This window comes from Sceloporus occidentalis, unplaced genomic scaffold (assembly GCF_023333645.1).
Source record: "Sceloporus occidentalis isolate IW3139 unplaced genomic scaffold, rSceOcc1.0.p SCAF_1, whole genome shotgun sequence".
In the NCBI taxonomy this organism is placed as follows: Eukaryota; Metazoa; Chordata; class Lepidosauria; order Squamata; family Phrynosomatidae; genus Sceloporus; species Sceloporus occidentalis.
In genome coordinates this window covers 250,565,669-250,593,370 of record NW_028316981.1, presented here as the reverse complement: position 1 = coordinate 250,593,370, position 27,702 = coordinate 250,565,669, and the positions used below count along the sequence as shown (strand labels likewise).

The window sequence follows — 27,702 nt, the reverse complement described above, 5'->3', positions numbered from 1 at the left end:
GGCGTGGCCGGGAGTGGTCACCTGACTGGCAGCAGCTGCCGGAAATCTCGCGCCTCTCAGAGAAGAGGAGGAGGCATAGGAGGGGGATAGAAGATGGCGGCGGAAAGGGAGCCCCCTCCTCTCATCGGGGACGGCAGGCAGACCGACTTCGAGGAGCTGGAGGACGGCGAGGACCTCTTCACCAGCACCGTCTCCACCCTGGAGGTATAGCCACCGGGCAAGAGCAGCAGCAGCAGCCCCAGCCTCCCTATTCATTCCTCCTTCTCCTCCTCTTCCTTTCCCTGCCTCTGCTGTCAGAGGCTCCTCCATCCCTTTCCTGCAGCCTCTTCCCAGCCATAGCCCTGGCCCCAGCCTGCCTCCTCCCTTCCTGCCATTTCTGGCCCCTTCCCCTCAAGCCCCTGCACCCGCTCTCCTCTAGCATCTAGGCTGCCTTCAACTATTATTATTGTTGTTGTTATTTATTGTTATTGGACTGCCCCTGGCTCAAGGCTAGGGAATGCTGGGAATTGTAGTCGGTTGTGGCACCAGAGCTCTCTCTGACGGAGGAAGCTAAAATGGCTCACAAAACTACACTTCCCAGGATTCCATAGCATAGGCCTAGGGCTGCTGAAGTGGTGTCAAAATGGATTATTTCTGCAATGAAGATAGGCTCCAAGCCCTTTCATTCTCCTTTAGGCTGAGCTCTGGTGCCACAACAAGCCACAGTTCCCAGAATCCCATAGCTTTGAACCAGGGCTGTCAAAGTGGTGTCAAACTGGATTGTTTCTGCAGTTCAAATGTGCCTCCAGGTTTTACCCTTAAGCTGAGCACCAGTGCCACAACCGACTACAATTCCCACAATTCCATAGCATTTCAGGCAGTGTCAAGCCAGATAATCCCTACATTGCAGAGAACCAGAGGACTAAACCACAATGAGAATTAACTCAGTATCTCTATCTGGGCTTCTGCACCTCACTTTCATTTGCATTTCACACATTGTGTAGTCAGTTCCTCTTTCTGTGCCATTTTCCTCGCGGAGGCCACTCTTTCGTTTGTTATTAGGAAAACAGGATCACAGGCCAAGTCCAGTGTCACACTATCTATACTCCTATAGCTCTATTATCCCACTTTAACTGCTGCAGCTGTTTCCTGTGGAATCCTGGAATTTGTAGTTTGGGCCTCACTAATCGAAGGCCTCCCTAAACTACAAATCCCAGGATGCCATGGAAGGCAGCCCTAGTAGCTATAGTTGAACAATAGCTCTGTAGCAGTAGTAGCGTGATATTCTCCGAAAGCCACTTGAAACTGCAGAGTGCGTCCCTCAGAAGGTCAACTTCCTCTTTCAGTCTTTCTGCCCTCAAAAGTTTGCATTCTGCGGAATCGTAACTTAACCATACGCTGTCACTCACTCATTGGGAAGCGTTTGGCAACAGTCTGGCTGTGAACAGAATGTGTTAAGTTCAGTCATGTCTGCTTCTCAGTAGGACTGTATAAGGTTCGAGCTGTAAAACCTTGTTGGTACAGCATGTTTTTCTGTGCGTAGGGTAGGGTAAGAGTATATGTTTGTCAGTCTGTGGCCTTGTTTTATTTGTTCCCCTCACTTGTATTCAAACATCGACTGGAACGGTGTGTAGCTTGCATGCTCCTCTGCCCATCTGAAATGCAAATATCGTATTTAATATTGGCTCATGAAATCAGTATGTTTTGTTTCTTGGAAGATGATACTTGGCTGAAGACTTGGTGTAAGTCTCACCAAATAAGTTCACGCGTTCAATACATGTTAAACAATCATACACATGCTTACTCTGATTTGTCAGCAGTTTAAGTTAGGGCCTTCCTGTCCCCTTTTTTGTGTCTGTTGGGTGAAAAACATTGTACAAAGGGACAGTTTGTCATAAAAATGAAGCATTGTTGTTTTCTTGCAGGATGTTTCCTAGGCCTGAGCTTCAAGGAGACCAGCGTGTTCAGTTTATTTCCATCTTATCAGTATTAATGATAGTGTTTTTGTTTTTGTGTGCTTTGTGAACAGGAGATAGGGTTGAAAGAGCTGCTGAAGTTTTCATTTTGAGTATACAGTGAAAGGAATAGTTTTCAAGAGGATTTTATTTACTGGAGCTATTTTCCTCTGTCCCTCTCGGTTACTCCAGCTTTCCATAACACTGTTTAAGTAGTGAATCCATAGCACAAAACAAAGCACAAATATAAGAGTTAATAAATACAGTAGCTAAATTTGTACACATTAAAGTGCAAATTAGAGTTAATTATGCAGGTTTTCGGCTTTTGTCACATACAAATTTTTAGCCTTCAGAAGCTTGCTAGAGGCATGGTAGTTAAATTAGTTCATAATTGTAAATCTAGAAAATGAGTAAAACAATAGCAGGAATTGTTGCTGATGTGGAATTCTTCAATAGAATAAAATCAATAGAGGTTCTGCACTTATAAAAGGCTTTGACATGAAGGCAAAAGTGCCACTGCTTTGTAGGAGAATTTATACCTGGCAGCCTTTGTTTTCTCTAACTGAACTGTAACCTGAGTTGTTATTGTTAGGACAAGAAGTGCTTCATCTTGTAGAATAAGTTTTTGGCTAGTGAGCACAGTGAATCAGTGGCTAGATCTCCCTGGTTTAATCATTCCACCATCTCTGCCCTACATCTTTGGGCACTGAAGAGTTGGCGCCAGTTAAATACTGCTGTGGACTGGTTTGAATTGGGAGTCCTTTTTCAGTGACCTTTGGCGAAGGAGTGCTGCAACAATGAAAGTAAAATGTTTGAATGACTACAAAATTATAAGTATTTACGTGGACATCCTGTTAAAAGTGTCCCTGTTTCTGTTGTTTCTCTATGGCGCTGATCAGGAGTGGCTTTGTGCTGTTCACATGCTTATATATAAAAGACGTGGTTTGTGACGTCACATGGGAAATTAGAGTACTCCTTTCCATAGGCAGGGATGCTCTGGATTTTCACTAAGAGTGCTTTAGCAGATGAGTTCTCATTGGCTTCAGTAATATACCAAACACAGCAGTATGTAAACTTTTCCTACCAAAAAGCTATTGCAGGGCAGTTTATTCTCTATCCTGATAGTGTAGTTTCCTCAGGGAGTCTGTGAGTGCCTAACTGCTTCTAGGAAGGCCCTCCCTTTGGACCAGTAGTAATCATCCCAGGGAAATTATCTAATGTATGGTTTCCATAACAGAATTTACTATTCTAAGGCAGGTGGCTGATCCTTTGAGGCAGATGATGGCTGCTACAGTTGATGATAGGCCCTACATGATTTGGCTTCTGGCATAAACTATATACATCTTTTAACTAATATTTTTAACTTACTTTTTTTAAATTGATATCATCAGTACAGAAAAGAATGCTCCTTATGGCCAGATACTTTATTCTTTGTCCTGTATACACATTCCCTTTCCTGATTGTAGGCACCAACGCCTGTGTGCTCCAGAAGGTGGTACTTCTGTGATGTCAGTGTGGCTCGCTCACTCCTTGTGCAACTGGCTTGAGTTATTACCTGGAAGTGTTGAATGAGAGAAATGAGGCTTACTAAGATCACAAAAGTGCCCTCGAAATACTAGGTAGAAGAACACACTGCTTCACTCCATAGAATAGTTAATTGCATTGGGTTTCTTGAAGTCTGAGATAGGAATAATAATAATAATAAAAATTTTATTTGTATACCGCTTTTCTGTCTGATCAAAGAGGTTCACATTATACCGGTTATGTGACATATGTCACAATACAATACAGTGAAATACAAAACAGTACAATAATCAAGCAATACAGTATATCAACAGTTACATCAGCAATATTATACAATTCAATAAAAGTCTCATAGCAAATACAAATCAATTTAAAAGCAATCGGTTGTGAATGTTGTCTCTCTGACACAGTGAGCGTATAGACATAGTATCCCAATGAAAACAGTGGATAGTAGATTCAGGACAGACAAAAAGATCCATATGGACATTCTAATAGAATTCATTTCCACAAGATAGTTTAAGAACACTGGTCCAAGTGGTTTTTGTTATGTCTGTGCATTTGTTTCTTCCCCCTGGCCTGTTATCTAGCCCCTTTCCTCTCAGCTCCAGCAGCAGCTAGCCACTTCTTGGAAATGAGAGAAAGGAGGGACCCTTTAATTGGCCTGCTCTGATATATGTTTAGTGTACATGACTTGGGGTAGCTGCTTTGTGAGAGAGAGGGAGGGAAGTGGACTGTAAATAAGTGACAGCAAAGTGTGAGCACTTGCTGGGTGGGCTGTTGTGCCCTACTTTTTGTGGGCTACTTAGGAGTATCTCATTGGCCACTGTTGGAAACAGGATGCCAAAATAGATTGGCCTCTTGATTAATCCAGCAGGGCTTTTCTTATGTTCATAAGACACATTTATATCAAACTGTTCAACTGTACACTTAAAACAAACACACACAATAGTTGTGCTGTCCTTAGGACATACTAGTGGCATCTGTCAATAAACGAATTTCCCTAGAAAAACAATTGAGAAAAACTGAGCCGGGATCTGTTACTAGTAACCCAATCCTAAGAAAATTCTACTGATTTTTTGCAAGTTTACTTCTTTAGGGTTTTTACCTTTCTGAAATGTATTGGGAGTATGAACATGACTTCTGTTGTAGTCGCTTGAAAAACCTTACTTTGAAAATTTGAGACTTGCAGAGCTTTTGCAGTTGGTGAAACTTTAACAATTTGCAAACAAATTTGGGCAGATATATGGAGAATCTGTGTTAAATTTACTCCAAGTAAATACCCATAAGATTTTAACCTAAAAACCTTTCATGCTATATAAGCTTATTCCAAAATCAGGACGTTTTGACACTCAACAATCAGTCCTAGGACTCCAGGAAATCAGTGAGGGCACTAATTTCAAGAATGTTTCTACAAGTAGATACTAGATAACATTATAGTTTATATTTAACTGGGAACATAAATTAAGAATATATTGGGATATCCTAGAGAGAAACAGTTGCCGAGTTCTTCCACCTTTCCCCGTCCCCCATTAATGATTAATGTTTCCTTTTGTATGTTCTTGCCTAAAAATCTAGGAAATGGAAATTGCTGACAAGCGTGCTTCTAATGTTTTTCATGTTCTGTACTTGTACATGATAATGTTATGAAATGCAGTAACTTTAACTGCTGATACTTTACTTCCCAACTCTTTCCTCTTTCAACAGTCAAGCCCCTCATCTCCAGAACCAGCCAGTCTTCCTGCTGAAGACATCAGTACAAATTCTAATGGTCCTAAGCCTGCGGAAATCATACTAGATGATGACAGGGAAGACCTTTTTGCTGGTAATTTTCTCTCCCCCTCCCCACACTTTCTTTCAAAATAGGGCATTCAGATCATTTCTGTTGAAACATTACTTGTTACAATGTACATTTCCTGAGAACTCAGTGTTGCAGTCATAGACTGAGAAGTAATTGATTGCATTATTTAAAATGGCTTTTAAGACACAGGGTTGTGAACTTTGTTGTCAGCATTTAAAATCAAATTGATCTCAATAAATAATAGCATTATGGACAACCATTCAAAGGCTGTCTGTCTGTCTCATGAATGCTAATTGTAAAAGCCTGTGTAAGCTCAGCTCAGACATACCTACAAATTATGGATTCTTACCAACCCAAATGTTCTTGATTGAGTATGGAGTTTGTTTACATACATTTTTTATGGGAAAAGTAGAGACTGAAACCTGTTTTCACTCTTGAACTAGCCACAGTCCTCTGTTACATTCTAAAATGTGGGGGAACAGGCTTCCACTTACACAACTTCTGAAAGCAACCTTCTTGTGCTCATTATGCTCACCAGTGTACTGCATATCCACTGTACTGGTTTCCTCATTCAGATGCTATTTTATATACTGATGACAGTGATATTTTCTATATTGGTTATGCCTATGTATTAATGGGATGTACGTTTTATCTTTATTTAAATAATAGGAGATTGTTGGTCAACCTTTGCTTCATGATTTGTAGTTTGAGTGGAGTGTGCCTGTAGAGTCATGTCATATGGTGTTTTTTCCCCTCTTGCCCCACACAGCACTCCCTTTTGTTAATTTGGAAGTATGGATCCAGGAAACGAGTTATACTTAGAAATATGTTAGTAATGGTTGATATTATCCGAACTAGCTGATGTTGCTGAGAGGGCAAGCGTTCAGGAATAAAACAGCATTTGAATTGTTTATGCATCATCTGCTTGTTCTCTGCATATCATATTTTTGGGATTTCTCTATAATCTCTATGAAACATAATGTTTAGTTAATTTGAGGATGGACTGCTGAGCTCACTCATAGAGAATGTGCCTTTTCCTGTAAAAGGTTCAGTTCCTGGCATCTCAGAGTAGAAATGGGGAAAAACTTTGTCGGATATCCTGGAAAGCTCCTTTCAGACATTTTGATCAGCACTGAGCAAAATGGAACTTACTCAGTATAAACATTTAATATGTTTATATTTTCATGTGTTTGGTTTAATTGTGGCAATAATCACAGCTTCATCTCATATATATATATATATATATATATATATATATATATTAGTGCATTTATACAGGGATATGTAGAAATTGTCAAATGAATACAATATTGTGTTAGATATAATTGGCTTGATGTTGGTAAGCAAATTACACTTGTAACCCATCAAAATTTTAATACAAAAGGAAAGTTTTCTTATTTTTTCTTATAATAACTTTTAATGTTTACAAATAATAATTCCAGTAAATTTTTTCAGTGGTTTCTTCTGAATTTTAGATTCAGCACAGTAGTACTGTACACTGTGGATAGGTATTCAAAAGCAAAATAAAAGATGTACAAATAAAATAAAATTGGGGAAAAATCAACAGAAGGCACTCTGAATCTCTCTGTCAGTAGTGTCAGTTGTCTGGAGATTGTTCTTGTGGAATTCATAAATATTCTTTTTTTTTTCCAGAAGCCACAGAGGAAGTTTCTCTGGATAGCCCAGAAAGGGAACCAATACTCTCATCAGATTCTACTCCGGCTGTCACTCCTGTTACACCAACTACATTAATAGCACCCAGAATGGAGTCAAAAATTGTAGTGGCCCCTGTGGATTTTGATAGATCCCGGGAAGAGGTATGGAATAACATAAAGAGACAGTTTTAATAAGGTGTGACATATTTTGTTGCCAGGTTGAATAACTAACAGTAAAATGGCAATACACAGTTAAGAATTTAGTAATGCCATAGGTGTATAACAAATTAAATGTTCTACTAAACATGCAAATAAGGTCATTATTTTGGTATTGGTTTGAAAGAGTTTTTGTATGTTAGGTAAGTTGTTCACAACTTCCACAGCTGAGATTATATTGATAACTGATCTTTTAAGAACTGTATTGTTTTTGTTGGTGTTTTGGAAGCCCTTCTAGAAATCTCTTTAGTTAAAGAGTTGGGTGATTTGGTTTAAGCAATTAATACTTCTTGCCAGCTAATAAAACTTCAAAGATTGTTGAGGTCCTTCTGATGACTAGCCCCTGGACATGCTCTTACTTGCTTTAGATCAGTGGTTCCCAAACTTTGGTACCCCACATATTTTGCACTTCAGCTCCCAGAATTCCTGACTGCTGACCAAGCTGGCTAGGGCTTCTGAGAGTTGAAGTCCAAAACACCTGGAAGACCAGAGTTTGGGAACCACTGCTTTAGATGGACATATGTTGAGTAGAGAAATGTGTCATCTTTATGCCACTGTACTTCATCCTTAGGCTGTACTTTCCCTCTGAGGACACAACACTTAGAAAGTTTTCAAATAACTGAATTTTCGTGTTACCTTTGATCTGGGGAATCTTGATGATCATAATCCTGAGTTGGTAACAATAACTGTAATTTATTAGTTCAGAGAGAACAGAAAACTTTGGTTATTTGAATAATGAATGGGTTAATTGCAGTATGCCAGAAAGGGAAGAGCAAAAATCATGAAGACATAAAGTTCAGACACATCTCATCTTTGTAAGACAAGATTTATAATGTTCATCTGAAGAAGGCCTCTGCAAATGTTGGAGCAAATAAATATTCTTAAAACTGCAACAGCTCGGTTTGAGCTGTCCAAATGATGACACAATGATGGACCCCGCCAAAAATTTCTTCCTTTTTCTCTGAATCTCTGATGTATGTAATACATCAAGCTTCTTCTCCAAGCCCGAAGTGAGACCTTGCCTAACTGCCATTTCATGTTTGTTCCTCTGTTTTGTGATGTAGTTTATTGAATAAATAGTTCTTTCAGGTTCATTAATACTGAGCTCTCTCAATAGAATAACTAGTTTTATATTTAGAGCTGGCCTTATACAGTTATAAGGGGAGTATCATTCTCACCATTATAATTTTTTCCCTCTAACACCTGTCTATTTTAAGTAGCTAAATTATGTGGTGGAAATAGCAAGAGTAGTTCTGACAGTCACCAATGTTACTAGTTCATGTATGTGTGTGTAAATCAGTGCATATATGTCTTCAAGTTGCCTGTTAACTTATGACAACTCCATTAATTTCACAGGGGTTTTCTAGCCGAGGAATACTCAGGTGGCTTCACCAGTTTCTTCTTCTGAAATACAGCCTTTGTTGTTGTTGGGTGCTTCAAGTCATTTCCGATTTAGGACAACCCTAAAGTGGAACCTAACATGGTGTTTTCTTGGCAACACTTGTTCAGAGGAGATTTTCCTTTGCCTCCCTCTAAGGCCGGAAACACAAATAAAGTGCCTTCTGGGCACTTTTGCAGCATGGCGTTTCCTGCCAGAAGCCTATTTGGTACCGTGGCAGCAGCTTCAGGACTGCAGTGACCGGTCACTGTGATGCCGGAGCTGCCTCTGGCTACTCCTTTTGCCTCATCTGCTTAACCCCCACCCCCACAGTTGGTTTTTATGGCTGAGTGGGGATTTGTATCCTATTTTCCATAATTAAAGTCTAATGCCCTAACCACTACAGCACACTAGCTCTCCAAATACAGCCACCAGTAACTGGCATTCATTGACAGTCTCCCATCCCAAATACTAACCAGGGCTGACCACACGTAACTTTCAAGACCAGATAGGGTCTGGTGCTTCTGCTTATCTGTATAATGGTGGCATGAAACTTAGATCACTATTCTATTTAAGGCCCGTTCCAGACGGGCGTAAAGTACGTCCCCAGGATGTACTTGGGTTAGGAAAGCGCGTGCTTTACGTATTGGGTGCGTACAAAATGGCTGCGCCTGTTCCACACGGGTGCCGCCATTTTGATGTAGCAGACAAATAGCGTCCACACGTCGCGTGGCAGAAGTGACGCCGTGAGTGCACCATTGGGCACTTGCAGCGCCACTTCCGGGGTGCAAAAGAAGCGCCATTTTCAGGTTTCTTTTTGCTCCATGAGGGAGTACGGAACTGCGGCTCCCTCGCAGAGCAACCGGCGGCGCTGGCAGACCACCACTTTCAGGCAGTCTGTAACACGCCTATGTGTTCTAAGGTCTGCAACACACTGCAGAAATAATCCAGTTTGAGACTGCTTTACCTGCCCTAGCAGTACTAGGGAATTCTAGAACTAGTTTTGTAAGACGTTTAGACTTCTCTTTCAGAGAGTCCTAGTACTACAATAAACTGCAATTCCCAGGATTCCCTAGCACTGAGCCAGGACAGTTAACGAGGTCTCAAACTGGATTATTTCTGCAGTGTGTTTTGGACCTAAGACTAAGGAGCACTGATGGTTGTAATTTGTTTATTTGCATATGAAAGCTTTTCCAACATGGTAGCTGAGCAATAAGTTGACTGCACTCTGAAGCTAAAACAATCTAGTGATTTTTTTTGTAAAAATAAATGAAACATATTGTTGTAATAATCTTTGATCATTTATTGGGATTCTGATTAGTTATGTTTGGGTTACTAGCTTTCACTGGAACTGTCTTATTAGCACAGCCACACAATTGTGTAGGATTTCAAAGTTTATAACCAGACATCACTTTTAAACTGCTTAAACATGAGTTAGTTAACTGTATCCCATGTTTCTTCTAGATTGAAGAAGAAGCAAATGGGGACCTGTTCGATATTGACATTAATGTGTCAGATCCAGAGAAAGTTGGTAAGCTTGAAAACTGTGCACTATTGAAACCATAAATTATTTTATTTATTTATTTATTTATTTATTTATTTATTTATTATGATATTTATACCCCACCATTCAGCCCTAATGGCTATCAGAGCGGCTTACAATTATTATTTTTAATTAGGCGGTTCCCTGCCCTCAGGCTTACAATCTAAAAGACACATCACAAAAGGAAAAGGGAATGGTGGTGGGAAAGGGGATGAGGTCCAGTGGTTCTTCTCTCCCTCTGAGGCCTGGACCAAGGCAGATGGACTGGAGGGAGGGCTCTTCTTCTTCAGACTAGCCCTAATGGAGCTGGGCCTACCTGTTCACTCCCTTGCAGGCCGGAAGATGACAGTTATGGAGGGAGGAGCCTCTTTCTTCAGGCTTTATGTGTTTTGGATCCTCTTGTTACATAGATATCTTAGTACCTGACTATATCTGTGAAGAGCATTATGTTCTAAGAAATCTTGGAAAGCTGACTTGTATGTTCATGTGTTCCTACAGGTGATGGCATGAATGCTTACATGGCATATAGAGTAACAACGAAGGTAACCTTTTAATGACAGAGCAATTCAAAATTTTGCCAGTCATCCACTGTATACAGTTTGGAAATTTTAAAATTATTTCTTTATGTATTTTTAGACATCTTTGTCTATGTTTCACAAAAATGAATTCGCTGTAAAAAGAAGATTCAGTGACTTTCTAGGCTTACACAGTAAATTAGCATCAAAATATCTGCATGTTGGATACATTGTGCCTCCAGCTCCAGAAAAAAGTATTGTAGGTAAGTGCAATTCCTGGCAAATTACATTTCACTTTTAATGTTAAAATGTTGCTCTCACTTTTTAAAAAATATATCTATATATTTTGGACCAGTTTTTGTTCTGCTTGTTGAGTGTAGTACTACAAAGAAAGGGTGGTTGGGAAAAGATAATGGGGAAATATTTAAGCTAAGGGAGAACAGAACTTAGAACACTCTTTGAAAGAAATATTTTCCATTATCTGCTTACGGATCTCTTAGTTTGATGAGCCTAAATATTATTGAAGATCATTTGAATTTTTGACATTATTTTTAGCTTTTATTTATGACCATTGAGCCTTGTTTTTGATTTATTATTGTGTTTATTGAAAATGTACCCCTTTTTATGTAGGTGAATTGTGAAGCTAGTATACTAGAAATAGCCCCTGCTGTTTAACCTTGATACGCAAGTCAAATGAATTGAGGGTTTCATTCCCCCTAGTAGTGAACTTGGTGCTCTCATGCTGACAAATAGAGCCAAAAGGTGCTGGTGGAAAAACAGGTAGTAGGTATGAACAAGCTTGAAGCAATCCCAGTTCCTCATAAATATTGTTATTGTTGTATACTATCAAGTTGTTTCCAACTTATGGTAACCCTAAAGTGAACCCATCATGGTTTTTTCTGAGGCTGAAAATGTGTGACATGCACAAAGTCACCGAATAGGTTTCCATGGCTGAGCGGGATTTGAACCCTGGTTTACAGAGTCACAATCCAGTGGTCAAAACATTACACCAATGCATAAATACAGTTTTGAAAATGAATTTTAAAAGACTGAGTGTGCTCAGGACTTGCTTGGAATGTAATTGTTGCTTTGAAAGGAGAAATGAAAGGAGAAATGAAACATTTGGCTTGTTTGAGACTCTTGTACCTAATAGTATTCAGAGAGGGGAACAAGTAGTGCCATGAAAGGCACACCCCTTTTAGGGGCAACAAAATTTGGAGCAAAAATTTGTTACACGTTTTACTTGTTGCTTATAAAATAAAAGTCTCCCCCCCCCCCCCCCCCAAGATAGTACAAGTGTTCCTGGGCTTTCTGCAGACTTAACAACATTGTATTGAATATATCTAATTTTGTCAAGGATCCTTTTTCTTTAGTAAAGCTTAATTTGGGAAATGATTCTAAGATGTGGTATCCCAGGGATATTTGTAAGCCAAGGGGTTTAGAAAATAGAACTGTGTATGTTTGCTAATAGAGGAGCTAGCATTGATATATTAGTTCTAGGCCTTCTGTTGTTAGCAAGTGTGAATAAAAACAATGTTCTGATGTCCCAAATGCAGGAGTGTAAGTGATCATTAACTCTTCTCCTTGTAGTTATATTGAGAAGAGCAGATAATCCAAGGCAAGAAAGCAAGTGCTGCTGCTGGGGACAAACCTACTTCTGTTTAAGTAGTGTATTGGAGGGGGGAAATCCCACCTTTAACCATCTTAGAAAGCAGTTACACTGCTTATCCTTCTGTTGACTAATCCATCTTCATATTAGTTCTTGATTTCCCTTGTACAACAGCACAAACCTTTTTCTGGGTCTTTCGAAAAAGGGTTTTGAGTTCATATTGCGAAATACTAAAACTGAGTTAATGCAGATTTGGTGGGGGAACATATGCTTGCCTTTTAAAATTGCCTTCTAAAATATTGAACTCCTTATTCCCATCAGTCTTAGCTAGCTTTACCAGTGGTAAGGCATAATGTGTGAGAGAAAAGAAATCTCTGAACATCTCTGAACATTTCTTAGTACTGATTTCAGCTAAAGCTTCTTAGCTGGACTAAAATGAACTGTTATTGCTTATCCACAGTACACAGTGTCTCTTTCATTACTTTACTATGCAAGACTATGATGTTTTTCCTGAGATCTCTAAATAGAAGAGGCTGGAGTAACTGTCTTTATTGCAGTTTGCTTCAAACTATCATGTAAACTGCAAAGTTACTTTTTAGAGTTCTTAATTTTAGCTTTCTTTATCTGCCCATCTTTTTTTCACCAAAATTTAAGTGGCTATTTACCTCTCTAGTCTTTCCAGTTATAGTATCATGGCTGAGAATTCACACAACACAGAAGCATGATAAATGTTAGACTTGTAGCTGTTTACTGGAGGGTGAAGAAAGAAACAAGTTTTTTAAAAGTGTATTTTTATAACATTGTAGTTTCATGTACATTTGTAGATTGCAAGGCCCAGTTAATTACTTTTTATCAAATTTTAAAAATTAATACAATATCACTTTTTTCCAAAGGCATGACAAAGGTGAAAGTAGGCAAGGAAGATTCTTCATCTACAGAATTTGTAGAGAAAAGAAGAGCTGCATTAGAAAGGTAATCATTTATCCCAGCCACTGTTTAATTAACTTGTACATGTCTGATTCTATACAATTTTGAGTTTGAGAATATCTGCCTTCCAATGGTAAAATTGAATAACAGAAGCAGGTTAGAACAAAAAGGATAGGCTGGCAGTGTGGGGATGGGCTGTGCAAAAATAGACGGGAATATTTTGTTGTACAGAATGAAGTCCTCGTCACACAGTGTAGGACATCACCCATTTAAGATGCTTGATAAAAATGAAGCTTCTGAATGCCCCATTTTAGCAACATAATATCTTTATGTGTTCTGAGGACTTCAACACTATAGCCAGATAAAATTTAAAAATTAGATTGTATTGAACTATTGTGTCTGTCCTAGTTTTCATTCACAGGAGTCCTGCTGCAAGGAACACCTGCTTTGGAAATTATTTATATCAGTTTTTTTATGTCTTGGTATTGGAATACATAAATGAACCTATAAACAATCCATGTGGTAGAGTAGTGTTTTATTGCAATGAATAAAAAATTGCAATGTGTATATTTTAACATATCAGTACTACAACAGTAGCCAAAGCTAGAAACCAATTTATTCCATATGGTTGGAATGTCTTATGTGTCTGGGGAGTTATGTGATATAATTCATTTGTATTTATTTATGATGGGGTATGTTATGATGTTTAGTATCAGACCTATATTTACATATAGCAGTGGCGATATTATTTACATTTTATCTTTCCTTCAGTGGTCTTAAGGCAGCATATATAGCCATGTTCCTCTGATTTTCGCTTCACAACAACACTTGACACACACACACACTAGCCTGAGGTCATGCATGGATGAATAGAGATTCTAAACTGGATTGTCATTCTTCTGTTGCTGAAGAAATTTCATGTCCTAGGTTTCGTTGAAGTCTCACATTCATAGGGTTGCCATATGTTGAAGTTAACTTGATGTCAGTTAACAACAAAAGCTATTAAAGCTAGGTGTCACTACATCCTTCTTCTTCCCCAACAAAAAAATGATTTTTGTACAATGAATGGAGATGCCCTCCAGGGCTCTTTTCTGCTTTTACCTTCTTTGGCAGGCTGAGAGGGCATGGCTCTCCTGTGTACAGCTTCCATAATGGTGCTGCTTATCTATCCATTTTAAACATGTCACAGCTTTTTGGGAGAGCGAATATTCGTTTTCCAATATCTAGTAACACAGTCCTTGGAGCCTTCTTTTCCTGTATGTGCTAGGTTTTGCTACAGTAAGATTTTTGCATTAATTGACGTTTTGGACCCTGTACTTTCTGCATTTTGTTTTTTGTCAGACTAGTCCTTTCATTCTTAGTAGGCCAGCACAAGAAAGCCTAAATTCTACTTAATGGCTAGATTGCATGAAAATAAAACATGTAAACTGTTCTGGTTACAGAAGCTGGGTAGGGAATGTCAGGTTCTGGGGCTGTATTTGGCTCTCTAGCCTATCTCAGGTGGCCATGACTTTTTTTCCTAGAAACTACTATGTAGGGTTTCCCAACTTTTATACAGTGTTTCTCACTCTGAAGAGTTAAAACGCATCTCCTAAGGCTTAGACAAACTTTAAGTTAAAATACGTTGCTATATTTTTTCCAGTCCTTTTGCCCTGCTCCCACACTGGAATGAAGTCCCCAAGAAAAAGGTCTGTAGTTTGTTTATATCCTTCTTTTGACCTGAAACAGATGGGCCAAACAAAACCGCTTGCGGTCACTTCGGGGGCATGGCATTTACATGACATGTGCCCCCAAAACAGTCAGAAGCTGTACCGAGACTGCAAGAGCTGATCCAAAAAGGAGCAGCAAAAATCCAAGCCTGCTGGCAGCCCATTCAAAACCATGCCAACAGCTCACTTCAGGAGCAGGCCCAGCCTGATCGGGGCCAGAGCGTCCTCTGGCCACTCCTTATTGCTTCACCCCTGTTCTCCAAAAATTGAGACTTGATGTGGCTTACAATTTAAAAACACAATATAGACAAAAACAAACAAAAAGGAAACATTAAAATAGAATTAAACTATTCCTTTTATAGAGCAAATTTAGTAACTGGGTTTTCCTCATACTTTAATTATTCCGATGTACATATATCTTATTTTCACTAAGTGAAATGTTCGAAATAATACACAAAGATGCTGGGTAATTTACCGGTTTTGAATAAAAAGGAAAAATAGTCATGTTGACAACAAATTCCCAAATCCATATTGGGATAATATTCTGTATTAGGCCAATTGAAGAGTTACAAAAATCTGCCAGCTTTTGAGATTTCCAGATGTCAAAAACCAAGACAAGGTGCAAGAGAGGCCAGCAGTGTTGATGTCATGGAGTACACATGATAAGTGCCTTAATATGAAATGGAGTGGGGTGTAAGAATTCAGGTTAGACTGTACTAGGTGACATGATGGTTTCAGGTTTCTGTTAGGACTGCCTCTAGGACTGCTGTTAAGAAAAGACAATGTTTGGTCTACCATGTATGAAAATATAAAATGCACCCTTATGTGTTCCACCAGAAATCTAGACTGCTCTAAATAGATGCAGAACAGCTTCAACAAAGCTATTATAATTAATGAAACTGATGGATATTTAAGAATTATTGATATGTTTTATATCTTATCTAATGAGTATGGCTGTCTTATCAGAAAGTGCTATAATGTAGGAAGGACAAGCATCTCAAAACATGAGATTACTTCATAGAATCTGAGGCGGGATACAGACCGCCCAAATGGGTGGTCTCCCGCCACCCTGGTTTGCGTGGCTCCCTCGCGCAGCAAAAAGAACCGCAAAAAGTGGGTTCTTTCTGCGGTGCAGTTGTGATGCTGCAGTGTGCCAATGGCACACTCGTAGCGTCACAATGACGCCGGGATGTGCGGACGCTAGGCGTCTGTCACGTCAAAATGGTGACGCCCGTATGTACAGGGCGCTGCCATTTTGATGCCCTCAGCACATGCGAGGGGCGAGTTGCATCTGGAAGCGCCGCCCCTCACACGTAACAACAGCACCCCCTAGGGCCCGTCTGTACAGTGCCTAAAATTACTTAAAGGGCTCCAGCTAATTTACAGTATCTTATAACTACTGCAAATAGTAAATTGGGTATACTTCAATAGATTGGACAGTCCACCTAAATCCTGCATTCTGCTTGTGGACTACCAGTACAAGGGAACTTTCTTCATCTCCCCTCTCCTTCTCTGTCAATACCAGCTGTGATTGGTTTCCCAGACTTCCAGAACAAGTTTGGGGGCTGCATAGCACCTGCAGTAGTGAAGGGATGTTGCCTCCGCCTAACTTACGTATTGCTGGTAGGAGTAATTATATCAACAGAAACACTTCATTGGATTTTGACTTTAATTCCAAATTAAATATTGGAAAATAACAGATATATATATAAAATAAAAAACAACTATAATTCTCATGATTGTAGTAAGAGCCCCCACATAAGGCATAGGGGCACATAAAGAATAAAATGCAGACAGCCATCTATACATGGAAAGGTTGTAAGAGTAGATCTCTGAAACGTAAATGTTATTGGAAGTACATAAAATTAGGCTATAGGAAGTATGTGTAAAGTGTTCTCAGATGTATAGCAAAAAATTAAGTTGCTTCACTCAGCCCATGCAGCAAGGGTAATGCTATCTTACCTTCAGTGCATGATAACAAAGGGAATGTGGCTTTGGTTTGTGATTCTAGAAAAGTTTGTTTTGGTTGAGACCTACATGTCCTCTCACCAGTCTAAATTGCCACTTACCTTTTAGGGGTGTCAGAGGAGTAGGATATAAATTAGGGCTGGCGGATGAGCAGTGCCTCCTGTCATAATTTTCTGTAGATCATTTTATTGTTGTGTTTTGAAGTGAATTATAGTTTATACTGCCTAAGAGTAGTGATCTTGGATAATAATGTTCTTAATCCTTGGCATCCTCTGTAGTTTAAAAGATGGATTTAAAATAATTTGGGGAATTTAATTTTTTTTTGAAATTAATTTTATTGTTTTGTTTTTAAATAGGGGGATATAGGAACTTTTTTCCTGTTGTCCAAATTGCCCATCTTGCTCTCATTTATGTATAAACTTGTAGGATGCCAAATAGATTCTAAATTGATATTTAAACTATGGATTGTACAGAATAGTATATAGATTCAGTACATACACAGAAAGGGTGTCCACTGTAAAGAGGGCAGTCCGTTATAAAGAAGGCAGATTTTTAGCCTACATAGTCCATAATTTTATTTCTAGCTCCAATAGTCTAGTTTCTTTGTTATTTTCAACAATAATGCTCACTTACAGTCCTCTGAGCAGTTTGTACCTCCCTTCATATCTCTTTTGGGGAAGGTTTTGGGGAAGATTATTATAATGTGAGCAGGAAGGCTGTTTCTCATGAGATATAAAACTTGCTTTTGTTGCATGCTATGTAAGATTGGTTTATGAAATTAGTTTTAAGGTCAGCAATGTATATATGAGACTGTGAGCATAACTGCGTTGTTGTGCTCTTTTTACCTGTTCATTACTTTAGCTTTGGGGCTAAGAAAAGTGTATTTTTGCATTTATTAATTGCTTGTTAGCATCTATAACTAAATGCTAAATCTTAATTGGTGGTCTCAGAGAGGCAAAGGATTGAAGGGGCATTGAGACTGAACTATCCTCTGAATTGAGATGGCGAGTATATGGCTTTTATGATACTGGACTGCAATTCCTATTAGTTTCAGCCAGCATAATCAATAGTGAGGGATGATGGCAGTTGTAGTCCAACAAAATCTTGAAGGCCAACCATTCACCATCCTTGATTTAATCCTGTTTTCTAATGCAAAATTTAAAGTGCACAGTCTACCTCAGAAGGGACAGTATTGCACACACAAGTGCATTTTATGCATGGCAAACATTTATTCAGTAATGTCAGGAACACTAAATATTATCTAACTTTTAAAACCATAGGTATCTACAACGAACAGTAAAACACCCAACCTTGTTACAAGATCCTGATTTAAGACAGTTCTTGGAAAGTTCTGAGGTATTTGAATTCTCATATTTCTTTATTTAAGCCACAGTGATTTTTTGCACACAAAAAACCATTATCCTCAAACATGTTGACATCTGGTCTGTGTGTTCATAAATTTCAGTTATGGACTTGAATTATTTTAAGCTAAAGAGAAATTATCAGAAACTTGATTTAATTCAAGACAAGTGAAGACTATATTTTCTCACCAGCTAAGTAACTTGATTGAACTCTTCATAGTGCCCTATCCTACAATTCATTAGTGGTAAGTGGAAACTTCTTAAATAGATGGGAACCTTATACTATAAGAATATAAAAGCTTCCAGTCAGCTGCATAGTAATTGGTCCATAGGTAGAGGACTTCAGTCACCAGTGCTATCAATCTGGCACCTTTCATATCAAATTGGAAATTGCTCTTTAATAATTAATCTCTTTATGATAAACTGTTGCAGCTACTCCAATAACTTGTTTTTGTATCTTATTTTAACCACCAAGGTACTAAAATGTAACAGAAGTCCTAGAACTGCTTATTTAAAAATAATTTGTGTGTGTCCTAAGCAAATACTACATCCAAGAGCTAATAAATAATAATTTGACCTATTTAAAAAGCAGTAGCATTAACTGCCTATAGGCAAGACCATGGTAATTCATGTGGTTCTGATCTATAGTTCATATGGGACTTTCCAAACCTTTCCCTGCACAACCACTCCACAACCTTCATCCACTGTCCTTTCCGTATCGGAGAAATACCAAAAGAAAGATTCTAAGAGAATGACAGCTGTAGATATAAATAATTGAAGTTGATGCTCCATCAATACAGGAGCTTGGAGGCAGAGATTACTGTTCTTTATAGTCATATTGAGCACATGGGAGGTGGGGATAAGTATGAACAGCCAGCTGATATCTTGTGCTGCACTTTCTGCACTGCCAGTGAAGACACTGTGGCTAATATTCATGTGCTTGGAGGAAACAATTATAGATACCAGTCCAAGCTATTAATGAAATCCTTCATATTAACATAAGATGTTATGATCAGACCTAATGTTTCTAGGTTCTCAAAATATTTTAAACACAAATCTCATATTGCGGTACGTGTAACGTGACAATGCTACCAGTGCATCACCATTAAAAGCTACTGCAGCTGTTAGTACACAGGTAGCCAGTTAAGGTACTTGGCAATATCGTAACAACTTTTGACAAATGGTCTCTGTGTTCCATCTAAATGTAAAGGTGCAGAAGAAAAGCAAATTGAAAGTCCATTTTTTTAAGTTTTCCTCTGAGAATGTAATAGTAGTAAATTTAAGAAATTAGGTTCCAGTATATTGAAATGTATGAGGGGGAAGAAAACACTACATCCTTTTCAGTCCCTTTGGTGCCCAGTTAAACCTCCAGCCTTTTAACCGGTTTGTTTGCCCTTATTTGTCATTCAATTCCAGCTGCCGAGAGCAGTTAACACCCAGGCTCTGAGTGGAGCAGGAATATTGAGGATGGTAAACAAGGCTGCCGACGCTGTCAACAAAATGACGATCAAGATGAATGAATCGGATGCAGTAAGAGCTGATTTTTCGACTTGAATAATGAGATGAATTAATGAGGCTCAACAGTTGCATTTTAAGGCTGTAGAAGTAGAAAATGGGATATTAATTTACTTATTGGCGTGAATTGTCAACTACATCAGTTGACCACCAAGTTTATACTCAGTTAATTTGTTTCATTGAGATGGGGGATGTGGTTGCAATAGTAACACAAATTTGTAATAGTTGATTTTCCTTTTTTGCTAGTGGTTTGAGGAAAAACAACAACAGTTTGAAAATCTTGATCAGCAACTTCGGAAACTCCATGGTAGTGTAGAAGCCTTGGTTTGTCACAGAAAAGGTAGATATTTTAATCAAATTTTCACATTTTCAAAAATTACATTTTAATGAATTAGAAACCTGTTGAACATTTTCTGCCCATATTTAAATATTTTCAACAGGGCGGCTAGCTATACTGAATTGCACTAATACTGTACCTCTAAATATGAAAGGTTCTGTTGGAAGCATTTCAGCAGTTCATCAATCTTTTTCCCACTGTACGTTTCTTATTAATAGTTACTTTTTGAAAAATAACTAAATACTTGAAACTTTTCAGCAAAGTTATGCTTATAATATTAATCATGCTTTATCTGAGTTCAGTAACTGAGTTGTCCGTCCCTTTAGAGTAATAAACCTGCAGCAAAGATGTTTTTAAGACAGGGAATGAAGCAGATGGTTAAATCTTCCTTTGAAATCAGTAGGATGTGTAAGATGGAAACGACACTTCTTGACATTTGTCATCTTTAGTTCTGATCAATAATGCAGGTGTTCTCATTTTCTTTTACCTCCTATTGAGTGTTCAGAATCTTCATATAACACATCAATAGTTTTAAAATAAACCCAAACTACAAGAATGCAATAATTTCCCCTGAAACTAGTGAATTTAGTTATTGAATGTCTTGCACCACAAAACACTTTGTTTCAGTTAAAGTTGTTGTATTGTTAGTGTGTAGAAGCATATGTACTGAAGTTTTTCTGCATAATATCTGAGTTTGGGAGTGCTACTTGGGATTTAAAAGAGGCTCTGCACACTCAGATTAATTCACTTATAGTATGCAAAGGAATCTTGTAGCACCTTTGAGACTTAACCGAAAGAAAGGAACTGGTAGCACGAGCCTTTGTAGGCTTTGAGCCTACATCCTTGGATGCATGGATAGAGTGGAAGGAAGTAGGCTCAAGTGTATGAAAGCTCATGCTACCCACTCCTCTCTTTCCTTTATTCTCAAAGGTGCTACCAGATCCCTTTGAATACTGATTTTCCAGACTAACACAGCTATATCTTTGAGTTCTACCACCTTGGTTTATAGTAGTTAAATTTCATTTCAGACTTGGCCATCCTCTAATAGTTAATGCAATTTTACAAAGTCAAATTCTTTTAAAAAATAACCCAACATCTTTTATAAGTCAAATTTTATCAAGTGGTAGCTTGATTTTATCCAGGACACATATTAAAGTAGCATTATCTAATCATTTTGGTAGTAGATTTATATTTGACTAAATGACTTACATGTGTTTCTGGGGTCATAGCCAAATGTTCTTGACCAAGCCTAACATTTAAAAGTATGTTAGGAGGGAATGGTAATGATGATCAAAGAATGAACAAGTAATATTAACTTGTTCATTCCATGTATCACTGATTATGTGTATATATAAATTTTATAGCTGCCATGCCATTTTCAAGGTTTATTTTATTTAAGAGATATTTGACTTTAGTATTATATGAAGGAAGACATATATTTAGCTTGAAATTTGTTGTCAGATTTAATATATATAGATCATATTTTCTGTATGCTATAGAAAATATTTAGTAAATTTGTAGAAAATCTGGAAGATGGAAAGGGTGGCGTTTATGTGAAGGTGTAGAAAATTGTAATTAATGTTATCAATTCAGAAGTTAATGATTTCAGTGTTTTCCTCCCTCAGTCCAATTCTTCTGCCCTTCAACAGACTATATTGTTGGAACAAAATACTAGTATGTGTAAAATGACATTTTGAGGGCTTGCCTATTGTGACTTCTTTTGCTTAAGTGTCGGTTATGATTTATTTATTTATTTTTGTTTCAGAACTTTCAGTCAACACAGCTGCCTTTGCTAAAAGTGCTGCAATGTTAGGGAACTCAGAAGACCACACTGCTTTATCCAGAGCTTTGTCTCAGCTTGCTGAAGTTGAAGAAAAGATAGATCAGTTACATCAAGAACAAGCATTTGCTGACTTTTATGTGTTCTCTGAGTTGCTCAGTGATTATGTTCGCCTTATTGGTGCAGTAAAAGTAAGTCCTCTTTTAAAACTACCTAAAATTCTTGCAATTCATCTAGAAGGCCATAGTATTTGCACAGTTGTGATGGTGGCTGTGTACCTTCAAGTCATTTCCAACATATGGTGACCCTAAGGCGACCCTATCACACAGTTTTTTTGGCCAGATTTGTTTAGAGGGGGTTTGTCTTTGCCTTCCTCAGAGGCTGAGAGAGTGTGATTTGCCAAAGTTTCCATGACTGAGTGGCGATTCAAACACTGGTCACATATAAAAAGGATTATACTGTAACAGAAAATAATGTATATGATTTCAAAAATAAATCTAGACCAATGGATTCCATGTTGTCTTACATATTATAAAGTCCTTCAGTTAAGTTAAAACTCATAATACAGTGTGTCCTTTCCATCTGCAGGGGTTTAGTTCCGGGGGCCCTAAAGATGGGGAAAAAGTGGGAGCTCAAGCCCATATTGGTCAATGAGCAGTGGTATCATTTGTACCTCCCATGGGTGCATGCCACTACTGACTGATATGGGGTGGGGTGATCCACAGGAGCTTCAATCTGTGGATGGCTAGCTTTCTGATATGGTAGGCCCACTGTACGAATATACAATTCTTTGTGTATAACATAACAGAACAATGTAATAGCTTTTTTCTTGGCTGTTCAACTGGGATCCAAGAAAATTTCAGGCCTTGTTTTCTTTAAACGGTATCATGTTGTTTCAAAAATATTATTACTATTACTACTACTGGTAGTATTATATTTATTATATCCCACCTTTTCCCAATTTGGGGCTCCAGGCATCTTAAAACAGTTAAAACAGACATAGCTAAAGTCTGCTGGCGAACTGCTGGCGAAACATCAGGAATAAAACCTTCTAGAGCATGGTCACATAGCCCAAAAAACCCACAAAAAAACTAGACATAGCTAAAGATTAACAACATGTGAAAATTAAAAATGTAATTACTGTATATTCTCGACTATTAGTCTACCTCATGTATAAGTTGAGGGCAGGTTTCGGGGCCAAATTTATGGAAGTTGCTATCACCCATGGATAAGTCGAGGTTAAAACCTAACAAAAGTTCTAAAGTATGAAGCAAAAAAAAATGATGCCAAAGAACTTATAAAATTCCAGGAGGCGTAACTTTATTCACACTAAAGGCAGGATGGATGAGAGATTAGAGGGGACAGATTATATTCTTGCCTTTCACCAGAGGATGGTTCTCTTTTTATAATTGAATTAACATACAGTATTTAAATTGACCCATGGATAAGCTGACTCTGGTTTTTGGGGCCAATGTTTTTACTAAAATTTCTAGACATATACATGAGTGTATACAGTACACTATAAAAAAATTAAAACCTCTTAAAAACATAAGCCAATTAAAAGATCTCAGCAAATAGAAAATCGCGCACATTATGTACCACCAAGTCCTCTTGAAGAATTTTCCAAAATCTGCTGAATTTTTTTTAAAGGAAAAGAAAGGCTTCCCCTGCCTGTGGAAAGATCGCAAGCAGGGTGCCGGTCTATTTTCTCTAGGAAGGGACTCCTAGAACCTGGGAGCAGATACCAAATGTAGCTATGAAGGTGTGTGATAGAGAAGAGGGCTTCCCCAGGAGATCTCAAGACACTGGCAGATCTATGGGAAAATCCAGTCCTTCAAAACTATGGTCCTGAGCCTTACAGGGCTTTAAAGGTCATAACCAGTGCTTTGAATTGTGCCCAGAAATGGTCTGACAGCCAGTGGAGCTGTTGCAACAAGGCAGTTTTGTGCTCCATAAAGCCAGCTCCAGTTAACAGTTTGCTACAGCCTTTGGACCAACCAAAGTTTTTGAACACTCTTCAAAGGCACCCCATGTAGAATGCATTACAGTAATCTAAACAGGATATAAATAACAAAGGCATGTGTCACCTGTGGCTAAATTTATGTCTTAAGGAACTAGCACAGTTGGCACACAAATCTTAACTCTGCAAATTGCTCCTGGCCACTGCAGAAACCCGAGCTTCCCGGCTGAGGCTTGAATCCAGGAGTACACCCATATAAAATTTAATTTTAATATGCCATGCTCATACGTGGTGAACATGAGCCCTTTAATACATTCTTAAATTCTAGCCACATGATACTACTATTATGATCTATAATAGTATGTGGTAATGAGTACTCATTCTGGTTACAGTGCACTGCTAGGTGAATCAAAGCACATGTAATATTTTTAAGCTCTAATTTTTTGTCATCTAAAGTCAAACAATTTGAATAAATTTACCACCTTAAATTGTTGTTGTATTGCTTACAGAGTGTATTTGATCATCGAATGAAATGTTGGCAGAAATGGCAAGATGCTCAGGTCATGTTACAGAAAAAACGAGAAGCTGAAGCTAAACTCCAGCTTGCCAATAAGCCTGACAAATTACAACAAGCTAAAGATGAAATTAAAGAGGTAAATTGTGGAAATGGGAGATTTATTTATTTATTTACAGACAATAGAATAGTGCCTGTTGAATATAAGGCTGTTCTTTCTTTTTGTTCAATGGCTTTAATGCATTACTTTTTAAATGATTTTAATCATTGCTTGTGTGTTCCATTACCACCAAATTGAGTAGCCTCATCATAATAGTTGGGCTTGCATGAATTTTAAAATTACTACTTATTCTGATGTTTTGTGGAGTGAGTTGGAGACTTTGGTGTTTTTAAAGTGTAAAGCAGTGAGTTTGAATTCAGTTTTCTGCTTTCAGAGCCTGCATAGTTACAAAATGCAGACGTCTATAAAAGTTATTGTTTTAATTAAGGATGGAACACTTCCATCTTACACATATATGTATAACTTCATTAAAATTGTCAAAACATATTGAAGTTATCATAATCTCTTCACTTTTTCTATCATGCTTCACTAAGGAAATCGAAGAGGTAGGATAACAGATTTTCATGCTGCTTTGTCCTGTTGTGGTTGCTTCATAAGTTGCATAAGGAATGCAAAGTGATTTGCAATTAATGTGCAAGAATTCACTCATAAAAATAGTGAAATATTTTTAGCAGACAGTTTCTTTTCTCCTGATGAGAGTTCTGTGGGTCAGACGGGCAGCTTTATAACTCTGTAGAGTGATCTATGGCCAGAGGTAACATACACTATTAATGTCTGGGTAGCTGTAGTTAAGTAATAGAAAATGGGTTATGTTAGTCTTTACTACAATCGAACTTAACATGGCATAGATTTTCAATGTGGTTAAAACATACCAGGATTCTTGCTGATCCAAAATTTGAAACAGTTGTGATTTATCAGGAACAGTAGCTAGCTAAACAGCTTCTGATGTTGACATGAACTATTTGTATTAGGTCTGGTTGAGGTAATTATGAGGAGGAAGCATACTGCTAGATATTTAAAGGGAATGTATATGCATTGTATGTAGACTTGAGATACCATTCTCCCAAAATGTTACTGCTTCTCCAAAATGGTCAGCCACAAGCTTGAGGCTCCTATGGGCTTAAACATTTAGTGGATCCTTGAAGTTTATGATTAAATCTGGCCAAGGTAGGCATTAGAAGCCTGGGCCTCTAATGGTGATAAATATTTCAGAGTGTCATGACATCAGAATACTGAGATATTACATTCTCTTCCGAAATCAAATGTGCTTCAGGCTGAATTCATCCTGAGTGCTGTATGCGTAAGCTTCATCTCATGTATTGCTACTGCTTGCATCTGGTTGAAAAGCCTTCCATGGTGGCTTTTGTGATGGAAGCTTTGGACTGCCAATTTGACATATTAACTGCAAATGCCACATGTATACTCTTATTCTAGTGGAATTCTTTTGTCGATCAAGAGAATTCTACCATCCCAAGTTTCTTGTGTTAATTCAGACATGAGATGTTAATATTTTAGAAGGCAGCTTTGGGGAGCTGTGGTTTGGGGTTGTGGGTGAGACAGAGAGGTCGGTCATTAAGTTATTCTAGCTCTTTCTTTCAGACATATATCTGAAATATATGCTCAACTATCAAATCATCTCTGTAATCTCTCTCTGATTTAAGACAAGGAAACTTACCTGACCTAAACCAATGTTAACACTGATTGGAACTTGAGTAATAGTTTGTATTTTATTGTGTAAAACATGCATATTTTTATTTATTCACATTTTCTCTTTTAGTGGGAAACAAAAGTTCAACAAGGAGAGAGGGATTTTGAACAGATCTCAAAAACAATACGCAAAGAAGTAGGAAGATTTGAGGCATGTATTTTGCTAAACATGTATTTTAAAAATCTGGGGGGGAAATCTGGAAAATTTGTTGAATGTGTGAATAGTTGAATGAATTCTGTCATTTTTATTAACAGAAAGAACGTGTGAGAGACTTCAAAACTGTTATCATCAAGTATTTGGAATCATTAGTGCAAACACAACAGCAGGTAAGCTGTATTTGCAGATGTTCATAACTCTTTTGCAAATTTGATTCCTATCTTAAGGCCAAATCACGTATGGTGCTCTTGCATGATGCAGAACCTACTTCCTGTCCTCTGACTCCAACCTTGCAACCATTGGAGCCAGCTGAAAATCATTTCTAAAGAGTTTCCCATCTGTTTGGAGTAGGTTTTTGGGTGCTTGGGAAGGTTGCACTGGGAAGGGAGGGTCACACTCTCATGCTGAACTGTGCCACTGAAAGATGCAAGAAAACATCTTATAACCGAGACATATGTTAATTGTAAATTAATGGAAAATCTCTTATCTTTTCTCTCTTTTTTCCAAGCTGATAAAATACTGGGAGGCATTCCTACCTGAAGCCAAAGCCATTGCCTAGGAAGAAGACTTTCAAATATGAAGACTCTCTGGATGTTTGTCCTGGTTGAGATAAATTCCACAGTGAAATCACTTTAAAATCATCCAAATAAACCACTATATATTTTATGAATTTAACATGTGGCTTTTTATATACTACAGCATTTTATTAACAGCTGCATGTCATGACCCTCTTTGAAGTGGACTTGTGGCATGACATTCTGCAATACTTGCTGAATTGAACACTATTTGTGTCTTAATATTTGCACTAAAATGTGCGATGCAAGGCCAGAAAGTTATTTTTGTTCTTTACAATATGTTCTGTCTACTTGATCTTTATGAAACAAATTGCATTTATTAATGTTCACATACACATTCCTGTACATAATCAAGATTTTGTGATTACAGTAATAAAGGGATGTACCTTGTGAAACATTAAACATTAGCTTTGTTCTTTTTGTTCATTTCCTATATTATTTAGGCAGGGTTCATGCCCCTCAGTATCTATATTGGTAAAATTGCATGTCTTCTACATAATAGAGAATACTGTTTTGTTTAGATTTTTAAAAACGTAAGTTCTTGAACTTAAATAGTAGATTATTTTTGGACAGTGGCATTACAAGGGCATATTCTACTTTTTCAACACTGAACTATGGAATGGTAACAAATTCAAAAAGCAATTGCTATCACTCCAATGATGGAATGTTCTTTGATGTAATAAGGAACCACAGAGGGAAGCTATTCTTGGTGATTTTGTCTAGCCCCCTGTACCAGCTCCCATTTTGTTCTTCAAACCTCCCATAGCAGATTAAGGGTGGAGTGTAGAGGGGAAGAAGGACTGAAAACTAGCCTCCTCCTCATGCTGCTTATGGAATCTGCCACCAGTAACTGCTTTGTGAGAAAGGCAGGATATAAATAAAATAAGTAAAAACAATTCTATCAGGTGAGTGATGCCAACTGGGTTCCGATTCCTAGTCTTCAAAGTACTTGAGGATCT

At 38.0% G+C, this 27,702-nt stretch overlaps 1 protein-coding gene across 1 annotated transcript; it reads left to right on the top strand.

The window, feature by feature from the left end:
• Positions 1-27,145, top strand: SNX2 (sorting nexin 2). Its single transcript, XM_089491669.1, has 15 exons — positions 1-204; positions 5,163-5,280; positions 6,910-7,073; positions 9,970-10,036; positions 10,547-10,590; positions 10,685-10,826; positions 13,066-13,144; positions 18,057-18,132; positions 19,554-19,667; positions 19,899-19,992; positions 21,755-21,960; positions 24,239-24,382; positions 26,082-26,162; positions 26,267-26,338; positions 26,677-27,145. The coding sequence occupies exons 1-15, from the start codon at positions 94-96 to the stop codon at positions 26,725-26,727; spliced, it is 1,563 nt and encodes a 520-aa protein (XP_089347795.1). The 5' UTR covers positions 1-93; the 3' UTR covers positions 26,728-27,145.
• The last annotated feature ends 557 nt before the right edge of the window (positions 27,146-27,702 follow it).

Excerpts from the sequence above, each read along its gene's own strand:
- SNX2 (XM_089491669.1), top strand. The coding sequence starts at position 94 with ATGGCGGCGGAAAGGGAGCCCCCTCCTCTCATCGGGGACGGCAGGCAG. Across the intron at positions 7,074-9,969 it reads TTGATAGATCCCGGGAAGAG|ATTGAAGAAGAAGCAAATGG; the intron begins GTATGGAATAAC and ends TGTTTCTTCTAG. Across the intron at positions 26,163-26,266 it reads AAGAAGTAGGAAGATTTGAG|AAAGAACGTGTGAGAGACTT; the intron begins GCATGTATTTTG and ends TTTTATTAACAG.